This window comes from Pteropus alecto, unplaced genomic scaffold (assembly GCF_000325575.1).
Source record: "Pteropus alecto unplaced genomic scaffold, ASM32557v1 scaffold131, whole genome shotgun sequence".
Lineage (NCBI taxonomy): Eukaryota > Metazoa > Chordata > Mammalia > Chiroptera > Pteropodidae > Pteropus > Pteropus alecto.
The window spans coordinates 8527447-8542480 of NW_006434709.1; the positions used below are offsets into that span (position 1 = coordinate 8527447).

The 15034-nt window shown below is 33.5% G+C and overlaps 1 protein-coding gene across 3 annotated transcripts in view; it reads left to right on the forward strand.

Moving 5' to 3' along the window:
* Positions 1-5410, forward strand: part of XPO1 (exportin 1) — a 36507-nt gene extending 31097 nt beyond the window's left edge. For all 3 annotated transcript variants that reach the window (XM_006909567.3, XM_025045072.1, XM_025045073.1), the window contains 6 exons: positions 1096-1290; positions 2018-2186; positions 2845-2979; positions 3062-3221; positions 3304-3400; positions 4362-5410. In XM_006909567.3, coding sequence (XP_006909629.1) covers positions 1096-1290; positions 2018-2186; positions 2845-2979; positions 3062-3221; positions 3304-3400; positions 4362-4508 — 903 coding nt within the window. In that variant the 3' untranslated portion in view covers positions 4509-5410. The remainder of the gene's footprint in view (positions 1-1095; positions 1291-2017; positions 2187-2844; positions 2980-3061; positions 3222-3303; positions 3401-4361) is intronic.
* Positions 5411-15034: the final 9624 nt, after the last annotated feature.

Below are 15034 nucleotides of genomic sequence, written 5' to 3' on the forward strand. Positions count from 1 at the left end.
GCTACTGGATGATTTTGAAATTTCAATAGTTCTTATTGATAAGGAAATGTTTTTCAGGAAATTTATTCAGAAAACAATAATGGAATTCTCAAGGTATAGATTTAAATATTGAAAGATTTGAACACGTGTAGTATGAGGTCAGAACTGTATTAAATTTAGAAAGTAAAAGGGATAAATTGAAAGAATTGTGAAGTTCATAATTTACAATAGCTTGGTCAAATCAGGAGCATCAGTGGTGATGATATAACAGAATATCATATTTTACAGCTAAGGTTTATGTTGAGGTTTGGAGCAGTGTGTTCAAAAATATTCAACAACACACCTGATCCAGTTTGTTGGGAAAGAATTATTTCAGTCAGTGTTAAGAGTAGAAATGAGAACCAGTTCTAGTTTGAGACACCAAATGAGTAATTGGGAAAATAATTCCGTGCTTTATCCTTCAAATCTTATTAGACCTTTTTTGTGCAGTAAGACACTATTAACACTAGTAATCTACATTTGATGTATTTATTGTACACGTCTTAATAGAGAGAACCTATTAAAAGCAAGACATTATACCTTAATATGACGATTGAGAGTTTGGAAACCCGCAGTTTCTTTGGTGCAATTCAGTTTCTTTTAAGCGGTTGTTATTTCTGTTTATTAAAATAAATTGTGAGTGGGTGTCTGCTTTTGATTAGATTTGAGTACCCAGGGTTTTTATAGATACTCATTGAAGAAACTGATAAAATCTTGGTTAGGAAGACTATTTTTCCTTTTAGGTTACTCATCCTGCATATGTAATATCCCTAGAATCCTGATCTTGCAACAGTAACTTACAGCAATCACTTGGTTTGGGGCCTCAGTTTCCTTAGTAATTATGGATTTGAAGTACACTATTTCTTGGTCTTTACCAACCTGCTGTTGATTTCTTGGTTTCTTCTGGTAAAATGTTTTAGTGTACAAAAAACCTAGTCTCAATGCATAAGATTTTCCAGTTTTCAGCAGACAATCAACCTAAATCTTAGAGACAGCAGTGACCTACCTTTTTATAATAGTGACCAAGTGCCTAGATTGAAACTTAAAAGTTTTTTTTTTTTTTTCTTTCTTTAACAGGTAGCTGAAAATTTTGTTCCTCCTCTGTTGGATGCAGTTCTCATTGATTATCAGAGAAATGTCCCAGCTGCTAGAGAACCAGAAGTGCTTAGTACTATGGCTATCATCGTCAATAAGTTGGGAGGACATATAACAGCTGAAATACCTCAAATATTTGATGCTGTTTTTGAATGCACATTGAATATGATAAATAAGGCATGTGATTTTCATTTCAGTTATAAAATGGAAATTCTGCACATGTCTTTAGAACACTCGAAAGCATAAATGGTATCTGTGAGTGTAGCTTAATTTTTAGGTTCTGGAGTTAAATATTTTGAACGTCTAAATCAGGGAACTAGTTTTTTTAATTTACTACAAAAATATCTTAAAAGCAAAAAGTAAGTTTGATAGATTGTAACATTCAAATAGCAGCTTGCATTTATTGAAAACTTGCTGCATTTTAGGCATTAAGAGTTCAGTTGTATTTGTTTAAAAGGTAGGTTTACATTTTTATTTATATAAGTGTAGTACATGCTTATAAAAAATAGGGAAGTACATTAACCAAGACAAATGCCAGTGTAAGTATATAAATTTACACAGCTAACAAATTTTAATTTGTATTATGGTTTCAGTCACTAAAGTGGTGGTAATAGCGTCAGTTACTAGAAAATGTGTTCTTTTTGAGCATTTTTGTGCATGAGTTCATTTGTAATGTGACCTTGTGTTCCCTCATTTTGGCAGTTTATTTATTTAATAAGTGGTTATTCCATCTTCCATGAGAGGTGAATTACCTTGTCTTTGGGTTTGCCTTTTAGCAGTCTACATCTAATGGGTGCCACTAACAACTGCAAACATTTATACTGAATTGGGGCTTGCTTTTTCTCTCATTTAAAATATAATTAAGGCACTTAAACTTTATTTTGTTCCCACCATTTATTTTTAGGACTTTGAAGAATATCCTGAACACAGAACGAACTTTTTCTTACTACTTCAGGCTGTCAATTCTCACTGTTTCCCAGCATTCCTGGCTATCCCACCTGCACAGTTTAAACTTGTTTTGGATTCTATTATTTGGGCTTTCAAACATACTATGAGGAATGTTGCAGATACAGGTAAATGCATAGAAATAATATTCTTTTATTTTCCTACTAATCAACAAACTGTATAAACACAAATAAATGTATAGTTGTTGAAAAGTTAGGTAAATAACACTTGTCATAGTTTTATTTTGAACGCATCAATTGCATAGATATAAGTCTTAAGTCCAAAGTCCAAAAACAGTTTTATCATCTGTTTTAGACATAGTTCATAGGCAGGATTGAGTTATAGGAAGATAGGCATAAAATTCAAGATAAGGAGAACATCACATCCATGTTTTCACCAGTGTTTTCTCCATATGCTTTTCCTCTGTGGCACTAAGGCTCCACTGAGGATAAAACTAAACATTTTTAGCTGGAGGATTTTTGATTTGTTGTGTTTTTAAATAGTTATTGGTTTATGTAATAGAAATGTCTACTTAGTTGTGCTGTTTTGGGAGTGAAGGTTGAGAGAATAAACCCATCTTTGAAACAGTGGAAATGTAGTAAGGGTTATCATTTATGTTATAGTCTGTAAGCAGGCATTGATTTTAGTGGAACTCCATTGCTGATTCAGGATAATTTAGGCAAACAGGAAAACAGGGAGACTGAGTTTTGAATCAGTAGTTGAATAGCTGAAATACTATCGTGAATGTTATCAGTCTGTAATTTTTTCATGTTCTCTGTATTTTAGGCTTACAGATACTTTTTACACTCTTACAAAATGTTGCACAAGAAGAAGCTGCAGCTCAGAGCTTTTATCAAACTTATTTTTGTGATATTCTTCAGCATATCTTCTCTGTTGTGACAGACACCTCACATACTGCTGGTAAGAATTTAAATCTATAAAAATGTTAAATGTTCCAGTAGTTATTACATCTTAGAGTTAATAATGTTATTTTTATCAACAGGTTTAACAATGCATGCATCAATACTTGCATATATGTTTAATTTGGTCGAAGAAGGAAAAATAAGTACACCGTTAAATCCTGGGAATCCAGTTAACAACCAAATGTTTATTCAGGAATATGTGGCTAATCTTCTTAAGTCTGCATTCCCTCATCTACAAGAGTAAATATGTATACTTTTTAATAAATGTAAATTTTTCTGCTTAAAAATAGGTGGTGATTAATTATTATGTTCTGATTTATAGCGCTCAAGTAAAGCTCTTTGTGACAGGGCTTTTCAGCTTAAATCAAGATATTCCTGCTTTCAAGGAACACCTTCGGGATTTCCTAGTACAAATAAAGGTATGCATTTTATTTGTAGTTGCAAAAATATTGATTATATGTGATTTAAGTGTTGCATCGTGGAATTGTATTTTTAAATCCTTGGGCTTTAAAAATAATGTACAATCTTACTAGTGAGACTGGTTACAGAATTAAAGATTAAATCAAGGTCAGGAAGAGGATAGGCTTGAAATGTTTTTGTCAACTTTGTTATTAACATAATTCATTTTATATAATTTAAATGCCTCTTGCAGTATTGGGATTGACTCCCATAGGTATTGTTTAAAGAGTGCAGTAAGAGAGAAGAAAGCACATTGGTAGCTCCCTTTGGGATTTATACCTATTTTGTTAGGAATTCATTTTAGGGGCAACCATGACAATTAGCAAATATCAGCATATTTCTGCTTTTATACAGTGCTCCATCAAACTGGGAAAGAGAGATTTTTCTTACCTCATTTTTTAAAAATTCAAAAGTTTCATAAAACCCGTAAGTGGTAATGAATTATCTCATTCATTACTATTTAAGAATTGGTCACATACAACATTCAGTGTTTTTTTTCTCTCCAAAATACAAGTAGTTTTAAATATATTAGCTAAGTGTAAAAAATTGAATTCAAAGTAAAGGGATAATGCAAATTACCTGCAATATAGCTATGGAGACAATGATAATATAGCTAACTTGATCATAAGTCTTGGGAGAAACAGCTTTGATATCTTTGCTTTACCTAGTAGATTATATAGAATATCATACTATGCCTCTTTTGTAACAGCTCTACCCACCCACACATATACATGCTGTTGGTTTTTAATTCAGCCACATAGAATTGTATCAATGTACAATAATTTAAATCCAACCAATTGAGAAAAATTATATCCCTTGTGTAAACAGGAATTTGCTTATCTGCACATTTTCCCCCAAAAGGCTAGTCATTTTTTCAAAATCAAAAACATTATGTTGACCTTTCAACTGTCTGTTTCACAGGAGTTTGCAGGTGAAGATACATCTGATCTGTTTTTGGAAGAAAGAGAAACAGCCCTTCGACAGGCTCAGGAAGAAAAACATAAACTTCAAATGTCTGTCCCTGGCATCCTTAATCCACATGAAATTCCAGAAGAAATGTGTGATTAAAATCAAAAGTCATACTGGTTTTTTTTTTTCCTCTGCAACTCTTATTAGCAGAAGAAAACAGCATCTGGATATTTGTCGACCAAAATGATGCCAATTTGTAAATTAAAATGTCACCTAGTGGCCCTTTTTCTTATGTGTTTTTTGTATAAGAAATTTTCTGTGAAATACCTTCCAACTGTTTAAGCTTTTGTTTTGGTCATCTTTATTTAGTTTGCATGAAGTTGAAAATTAAGGCATTTTTTAAAATTCTACTTCATGCCCATTTTGTGGCTGGGATTGCGGGAAGAGGCGAATTCGATTTGAACATATACTTGTAAATTCTAATGCAAAATTATACAATTTTTCCTGTAAACAATACCAATTTTTAATTAGGGAGCATTTTCTTTCTAGCCTGCATTTCAGCCTAGAAGAAAAGATAATGAGTAAAACAAATTGCATTGTTGAAAGGATTATAGTGCTGCATTGTCTGAAGTTAGCACCTCTTGGACTGAATCGTTTGTCTAGACTACATGTATTACAAGTCTGTATGGCAAGTTTGCAGCAAGATCATGTGCATATCATCCCATTGTAAAGCAACTTCAAAAAATATGGGAACAGTTAGTTATTTTTACACAGTTCTTTTTGTTTTTGTGTGTGTGTGCTGTCGCTTGTCGACAACAGCTTTTTGTTTTCCTCAATGAGGAGTGTTGCTCATTTGTGAGCCTTCATTAACTCGAAGTGAAATGGTTAAAAATATTTATCCTGTTAGAGTAGGCTGCATCTTTTTAACAACTCATTAAAAAACAAAACAAAACTGGCTTTTGAGATGACTTATACTAATTTACATTGTTTACCAAGCTGTAGTGCTTTAAATACACTACTTAAAAGGCAAAATAAACTTGGTTTACATTTATTTTCCCTTTATTGGCTCGAAATTATTACTATATTAATGAAAGTGGTTGTGTTAAGTAACATTTTAAGATGATGTTTGACACTTGTTGACTTACAAATAATAATTGTGAAGTTATTGGGAGTAAAGGCAGTTTGTATAAAATGAATGTTTTCTTTAGATACTTTCTGTTCCCAAGAAACATTTCTTGTTTAACACAATTTACCTTTATTTGTGATTAAAGAGTATCTTGTCTCCTCTGTTTAGGAGCCTAAGCGTTACAAAGATGAGTCTTAGAACCCAGGTACAAGAAGCTACTGCAGATACTATGTTCTTGTAAACTGTAGCCCTTAGGAGTTGTCTTATTTTAATAATCAGAGCAAGGGGGGAAATGTGTATAGAGGGCCTATAAAACATGAAAAGGGGTTTTAGAACTAAGGCAAGAGAAAAAGGAAATCAGTTTGGGCGAACCTGTTTATTAGTTTATCCTTAGAGGATAAACTAATGTGCTATCAACTAGATTAAAGCCTAAGCATTTGAAGTACCCTGAATTCATGGAGAATAAACAATTTTGTATAATTGCTACACTAAATCATTCTGTGGCAAACCTGCCATCATTTCAGTAGAATACATAGGATAGCAAATGGTAAGAATTTAGAGTATTGGGTATTGGAAGACTGTTTAAGCTTTACCTTTAAAATCTTTGATTCAGTCTTAGTTAATTGATGTTTGCCTAAAAATATGTTTTACAAGGTTTTCTTAGAGTTTATGTCCAGATCATGTGCTCTAATTAGCTATATAAAGTCCATATCGTTAGTTTATAATATCACCATTTACAACAATGGTCATGTATAATTTTCTTATCTTCCTACAGCCACACTGGACTCTTGATATGTTCTGGATGTTCCAAGAAACCAAGCTTTAGCTTGGGAACCAAGATAGTCCACTTTGAATTAGAAATGATTGGCAACTGGGGATTCAACCACTGCCAAAAGTAAATTTATACCTTTAAGTTAATAAGGGTAATTATAGCTGTAAGCAAAAAGCTTCATTTGTTTAAAATGTATAAACTTGATGCATTCAAGGAAAATTTATAAATTGAACCAGAAACATGAGTTTTAAGTTTTTTGTATTTAAAATAGATTTCATCAGCAGTATACTCTAGTCCGTAGTTCAATCCTTTGCGTGAAGATTATTTTGTGGGAGTGTTGAACAAAAAGATTTCACTAAAACTACAGAAAACAATAGTGTTAGCAACAATCTAGGATAGACAGTTTCTTGTTTACTTGAAAGTTAATATGAATCAGCTACAAGGTTATTTGACAGCAAAGCACACATTTCAACTTTTTGGCGTAGTGGTATTTAACTCAGAATAGGGTAATGTCTCGATTATTAGTATTAGGGAGAACTGAAATTGTCTTAACAGTGAGTGTGAATCCTGATATAGGCACTGTGATTAAATGGGGAATCTTTGGGCAAGTCATTTGAATTTATTTGAAAACTGGGATCACAAAGCTAAGTCCTGGATGGTTATGAGGATTTAAATATAAATCTTTGCCAAGATGCCAAGCACCATATCCCACCTTATTGGGTGCTTCCCCACCCCCCTCCACATTTTAGCTTCTTTGGAATTGGGGGTATATCTTAAACCCATGGTATCTTAAAATTTCTGGTGGCCAGGCAATATCACTGACGTGTTCTTGCTTGTCCACACATGAACTCAATTATAGCTGTTGGTATGCTTTAGATAGTATAATTGTTATTTTTAATTGTCTTCTAAATTATGGTTCAGCATAGAAATGTTACTGTAGTGCAAAAGCACACAGGAGCAACAGGACATAAAGATATTAGGGAGGAAATATTGGGAGGATAACCACAATTCCATATTTTCTTGCAAAGGAGCAACCAAGTTTTTCTTTGAATCAAGTAAGGGATGCCTATAAGCTATACTGCAAAGAATTAATCTACTAAATGCCAAACGATGCAGTTTTATTCATGAAATTAAGCACTGGGAAAATTAAATTTCAAAGAGACTGCTGTAATCAATTTATGTGGTTTGCAAGACTATCAAATTGTAGTTGGCAGCATTCTTATTCTTGATCATACATAAGATAATGGCACTTCTTGCAACTGGTTTCATTGTAGATTTGAAATCAGTAGGTAAACCAAGTGAGTTCAGTTTTTATAGGCTGTCCTTACTCCAGTTGAGTGTAACCTATTTTGATGAGCATACCTAGGATACAGGCATTTTGTGGCTTGCTACCAATAGAGACAAGGATGGAGTTTGAAAAACATTAGAATTTTGAGAACTAATTGGTCTGATTTAGTCACGTATGTGTTGGTTATTCCTCCAAAAAAGTTAGCAGAGTTCATTCAGTAACAGTGTGAAGATGTCAAGTCTTTATGAAAACGAGTTTCATTAAAAAATGGTCACATAAGTCAATGAATTGATTTTGGTGCTGTCATTAAATGAAAGGTTTGAGTTAAGAAAATTTACATAAAAATGTATAGTTAATATTTACAGATAGTACTTGTGGCAATTACTATGGTGAAGTTTCTATTACTATCTCCTGTTTTCTATCTGTGATACATTCTGGGTAAATTTAGGAAACTAATTCTATAATATATCTAGTTCATGTTGCAGTTTTCCCCATCCTAAGGATGTATTTCATGGCCTGTGTGTTTTACAAATAGGAATTCAGTGTAGGTTCACTGTTTGCATTTGTAGTGATAACATTTTACTATTTAAAATTATATTTGGTTACTTCTCAACATTTTTCTTTTAATAGTCTTCATTCGCTTTAAGCATAGTTTGTATTCTATCAGTCTGAAAAAAACTCCTTCCCACATTGGGTTCAGAGCCCACATACTACTTTGATTAAAATTTTATTTGGAGGGCCCTAGGATATAAACATTCACTAGCTTGCAAAGTGGTTATATATTTAAGAACATTTTTATAAACATCTCAAGGAAGGTATTTTTTTTGGCTTCATGTAACAAAAAAACGTAACTGACAGTTTATTTCATGCTTGGGTCACTAAAGTCTAGAGTTAATGGATATAGGATTTCTGCAGCTTTATGATGTCACTACAGTTCTGGCAATTTAGGAATATTTCCCTAGCACTTGGATTGTACCCTAAGGTCAAATATGGCTGCAGGAATTTCAGCCATACATCTGCATTCTAGATGCAGGATGGAAAAAAAGCTGCTCTTTTTAAGACTTGGAAGTTTAGAACTCAACACTTTTAAGTACATCTCCATAGCCCCACCCAAAGAGGAAACATAGAATCTTAAGGTTTGATGCACTGCTTCTCTGAATCAAATTGACACAGAAAGAGGTAAAGTGGATTAGGGAAACTAGCAGTTTTAACCACAAGTTCAACAAAGACTAAGTGAAAATAAAGGACAAAAAGCAATTGATTTACATGGGAAAAGTCTAAGCATGCAAGTTCTGAAAATGCTTATAGAATTGCTTATGGCAATGGTAAAGTATTTGTACAGGGTGGCACACAAGCATTTACTCCTTTGTTACTAATTGCTATCATTTTGACTTTTAAGATAAACTGAAACTAATATCCAGACTTAACAAATGAACCTTAAAAACCTAAATAAAGGAGAGGAACAAACAGAAGCTGAGGGGGAAAGGCCATGTCTTTGAGTGGGGAAAATTTACATGGAAAACCTATTTCCATTGTGAAAAAAGGTTTTGGGGAAAATGTCGATATCTAAATTTCCAGAGTCCTTTCCTTGATCTACTTCTAATTTACTTAATGCCCAGACAATACCACTGCTCTCACCTCTCTGTTAGGACTTCCAAGGAAATATCTTTTCCTTAAAGTTTGCTGACTAAAGTAGGCCTTTTCTTTCCTCAATGTGGAAGTGTTTGCTCCACTTTAAAAATCCTTCTGTCTTTATACCCTGAAAATATCTTTGGAGCCTAATAAGTCAACAGGCACTTAAGTTTCTATTTATTCTGTTAGCCCACTAGAACAGGGCCATAGTTTTATTATGCAAGCTGGGATATACTGTTTTATTTATTGTATTCCAGTAGGACATAGGAGATACAGTATCAACATTAATTCTCTGTACTTGCTACCTAGTAAATCCTGATCCAGAATGTCCTTTCCCAATAACAGGAAGAAAAACTCTAGGCTTCTTACATGTTGGTCTTATGCTGTGAGATGAGACAGATATTCAAAATGAGGTCAGGCTTACTCAATATTCCCAACCAGTTAAGAGCAAACTTCATAAATATGTTTTACCTATTTATGATTCATCCAGCTCTTAAACACAGAAGTGTTGTATTCCATCTTTTCAAGATTATTGATAATAGTCCACAAATCCTTTGAGTTCACATGAAGTCTGGGTCTTCACCTACATCAAGGACACTTGAACCAATGTCCTGAGCTTTGAAATTGTCCTACCTGCCCTTTAGGCTACCTTAAGCATTATAGTGATTATTTAAAAAAAAAAAAAAAAAAAAGACTCAGAACAGAAATAACCAGTTATTAGCCCACAGGAAGGAAATTTTCTGCTTTTGAGAGTTTGCAACTAGTTCACAAGCTAAGAGGCTATGGTAAAAATAGAGACCATATAAACAGATTTCATCTATGCATAGTCACCAAAAAAAATCCTGATTTTAGTAGCTATATTGCTCCTCCAGGATACTTGTATTTAGTATTCATTGAGGTGTTGTGCAGTAAATTGCCCTCTATGGACCCTTAGCTAAGTTTCATTGCTTGTGCTGGACTAGGCTCTGCTTTATCTCAAGTTAAAATTCACTGTGCTTTTTGGCAGCCAATGTAAAGAAGAAAGGCATCTTTAACAATGCAACTCTAACTTAAATGTTTGTATTAATTTAAAACAAATTTTGTTTATATAATTGCATAAAGTTATAATACGTATCTAGAGTAGGAAATGATGTTAATTCATAAATCGTATCTTAATATTCACCTAAATTGTAAATTCACTAGTTTGTTATTTTGCTTTCTTAATTCTTCAAAGCTAAATATACTCAGGGATTCTTCTGATACAGTTTCGTTTTGTCTCTATGATGTAGCTGCATGAAGCTTATGTTAGTTAAAGGAACTTTCAGAGTTTTTCTAAATTCAGTCATCACAAAATAAATTGATGATTAAGATTAAGTGCATTTCCTGGATTCAACAATTAAAACTTTTGAAGCTACAGGGTTACTACATGTAAAATGACAACCTCAGGGAAAATTCATAGATTTTAGTAAGTCTGAAGTATGCTTTAAATTTCTCAGGCTGCCCTTGCAAAATAAGTTTGAGAATGTGCCTAGATTGTCAGTCATCTACTCTGTCAAAATGACATTTCAAAATATCCCTGGAATTTTGGAGAGAAGAATTTCACAATATTTTTAAATATGCATTTAAACAGCATAGTCCAGCTGTGGTTCTGTGAAAGCATATTTTTTATCAAATTTCTGAAATAGAAGCTGAAAGCCATGAGATAAGTTTGAAATATGCAATTTCTCCTCAGCCTCACCATTATGTTCTGGGCCTTCTCATTTCACCTTTCAGTCTACCCAGGAGGTCTCATCTACTCTGGTTTCAGATACGATCTAAATATTTCTTCAAATTTACATCTACTGCTCAGACTTTTTTGCCTTCCAGACCCATATACTTTAGTATCTCAAGCTCAGTCTAACAGGAACTGAACTTTTCCTGCCATACCCCTATAAAATTCAAAATAAGCTGGTTCTCCTTCCGTGTGTTTGTTTGTTTGTTTATATCTCAACGGCACCAACATCCTTCATTTAGTTTTCAGTCATCTTTGACATCTTCCTTACTCTCTCATATTCAGTCACAAAGTTTATTCAAGTCTACTTCAGAATAGATCTCAAATTAATCTCTTCCATGGCTATCAACCTAAGTCTAAGTCACTATCATCTTTCCTGGACTTCTGATATAGTTTCCTAATAGGTCTCATTTATTGCCATTTGGATTCTTCCCCAATCCATTCTCTCTCCTGCTACTCAAGTGTGGTCTGGGGCTGACAGTATGCACATCACATAGGAATCTCAGGCCCCAGCTCAGACCTGTTGAATCAGAACTTGTATTTTAATTAAGAAGTCTCTACATTATTCCTATGTATATTAAAAAATCTTTTCCAAATGCAAATGTGATTGTTACTTACCTGCTTATGAGTTTCATAATTATACATATTTTCTTAAGACATTAAAATCCCTAATATTCTCTGAAATAGGGACTTTAATGATTTTGCTCAAATTTCCTTAAAATAATTTTGAAGTTATTTGCCACTTGCAAATTTTAATTTTATCTAACATTTTAATCAATTTTAATCGATTGCAAATATTTTTAAGCATAATGTATTTGTCTATGTACTTTATATTTTTGACAAAACTTTGGAACAGCCAGGTTAGCTCATTAATTTATGGGAAATGTCCAGAATATTAATTAGAAGCTGGTTAGTCCTCCTCAGATCAGATTACTGACTCTAAGAAAAAGTCTGATTTTGTTTTTTAATTCAATAAACATGCATTTAAATTTCAAATAAACATGCATTCCTCTGACAACTTTCTCACTTCTCACTTCTGAATTCTAAAAGGGAGAATAGAGAGAGAGACAGACAGATGATAGGGCCCAAAACCTTACCAACTGTGATAAAGGCACATCCTTCTCTTTCAAAATTCTGCTTTGAGCTATGCCTTGGAAATTTTTACATCATGGGGCAATAGAATGGCTGCAAGGTATGATTTTCTTTTGTAAAGTGGGAGTTAACTGGCAAATGGCTGAAACATTTTGAGGACAAATCACTGTTAAAGAGAGTCCATACTGAAGTTGATTCCCTTCAAGATACTTAGCACTCTTTAACAAATGTTTGTGTACCCTCAAGGGGCAAGTACTCTAATGTGAAGACTTGGTCTTCAACAGCCAGCATGATTCAGGCCATACCTATTACATCTCCAAGTTTGTCTTGCACTTAGAGGAGAATTTAACATGAAGCTCCTTCCAAGGCCCTTCAGAGATCTTAGCTATATGTGATTTTAGTGTGATATTTGTAGTATTTGTCAATTTTTAAAATGTGTGATTGTTATTATTTCTCCTTCAACTTAAGTATTCACTTGTGTACATAATTTTATATTTGCCATTTTGTATTTTCCTAATGCAGGTCCCCCTAATTGTGTAAGCTTTGGATAACATACAACCTGGATCTACCCCTACTCACCATTTTGTATTTACTTGTTTTCCTGTAGTCCCACTGTTCCTTTGGGGTCAGGGTTACTCTACTGAAAACAGGAAAATTAAATGAACCCATGCATTTTAGATGCTATGTTTCTCCCATTTTCTTTTCCTTCTTGGTTCTTAGGAAAACTAGTTGCTAGGCCCTCAAGATTCTGGCAGGAGACTACAAGAATCTTCTCTGGGAATCTTGACTAACTCAAGAGGAAGGAACTAAAAGTACTGGCAGAAGTTCTCCAACTAAATCGATCAGTCAGACCACTTTACTGCCAAGTGTGAAATTCACAGTAGACAAGCCCCACTGATGGGCCCAGGCTTCCAGTCAATTTTTTATTCTTGCACTTTATGAATGGGCAACTAAGAATTACTAGGCATCTGGAGAGACCTCAATATTAAGGATAAAACAGAAACAGAAAAAACAACTTGAAGAAAACAGACCATGCATAGGCAAGAAACTATCACTATTACCCTCAAAGAAGTCAAGAGAAGCTATTGCAACTAAGAAGAAGAGAATACTACATTAAAAATAAATTTAGAGAACCAAAAAGAACTTCTATAAATTAAAGAATTGCAGAAATAAAGACCTTAAGTTAAGAGATGAAGGATAAGTTAAGGAAATCTCCCCCAAATAGAGTGAAAAGACAAAAAAAAAAAAAAAAAAAAAAGAAGCTATAGAAAAAATTAGAGGACCACTTAAAAATTTCTATGAATTCCAAATAGCATTAACAGAACATGGAGGGAAGGAAAAAAAAAAATCAAAGAAAGGATTCAAGAAAACCTCCCAGAATGGAAGGACATCAATTTGCTAATTGAAAGGGCCTACGAAATATCCATCCCATATGATGAAAATAGATCCCAACACTGTATGTTGGAAAATTTTGGAACACTAGGACAAAGACTTAAGCTGTGCATTTCCAGAGAGAAAAGCATGTCACATAAAAAGGACCCTAAGTCAGAATAGACTTCTCAATAGTTAACTCTGCAAAGTCTTCAAAATTTGGAAAGAAAAAGATTCTCAAACTAGAATTCTTTACTCAGCAAATCAATCAAGTATGAATAATTTTTACTGACATATTCAAATATTTGAAATTTAAATAATTCTCCTCCCATACTTTCTCAGAAAGAGCTGGAGGGTGTGCTCCACCAAAACAAGGAAATAAATGAGACATAGGATACAGAAAACAGGATATTGACACCACAGAGTGGCGCAAAGGCATCCTCCAGGATGATGGTGAAGAGAAATCCTCAAATGACCAAGAAACAGAGGGCAATATGTCTAGATCTAGGAGGGACTTTCTTAGGAAGATGAAACTGATAGAATGGTTGATGCAGTAGGTCACATCACATATCATATTATAGTTATTGTAGATATTACTATTTTAAAATTCTCTTATTTATTAACTCTCCCAGGAATAGTTTATTTAATGCATTAATAAAGAAATATGATGTATTACTATATCACAATGTCTTAAAAATCTTTTTATAACATTGTTTCAATATAATTGATTTTTACAATAATTTTATATATTTTATTTTCTCAGGAGTCCAAAGGCTTCAGCAGATGCCAAAGGGGTTAATGGCATAAAAACAATTAAGAACCTCTGCACGAGGAGGACCTTGGAGTCTCCAATTAGTCTCTAGAATAAAGTATAAGAGTGGCATGTCCTGATTGCTAGTGAAACCCCTCAATGATGGTAAGTAACCCCAAGAATTAATTTATCTCACAGGAATGTGATTGGTAGGAAAAGGCGAGAAAGTGGAGTAGAAGAGAGGGATGGAGGGGATGTCAAGAATTATTAGTTCAGAGATTCTTGACATTAAAAAAAACATTCAATGTAGTATCCTGAATAGATAATATATTCATTATGCAAAATTTGGAAGGCAGAAAGGAAATAGCAGAAAGGAAGTTCCTCTCTACCTCAATCCTTCGGCCATATTTCCTGTCTGTGGAGAAAACCAGTGTTACTATTTGTAAATACTACCACAGATATGTTGTGCACATACCAGAAAATATGTAGATATGTTCTCCTCTGCCTTTTATTTGATAAAATAGTAGTATATGGCACATACCATTTTACAACTTGTTTTATTCACTGAACAATACATCTTGGAGATATTTTCATGTTAGTATATAGAAATTCCCTGTTTATTCGGGAGTAATAGCTGTATAGTTTTCTACTGATAAATGTATCCTAATTTAGTTCCCTAATAATGACCCTGTAGGTTTCCGGTCTTTTGCTGTTACAAACTGTGCCACAATGAATGTTTATATATTTCACTTCTCACATGTTAGAGTAATATGTTGGATTGATCCTTAGGGGTGGAATTGCTGGGTTGAAGAATATATTTGTAATCTTGATATTGACATACTGCTTTCTATAAATGTGGAACTAATTTACAATTCAACCAGCAGCTGTGAGAGTGCCTGTTTC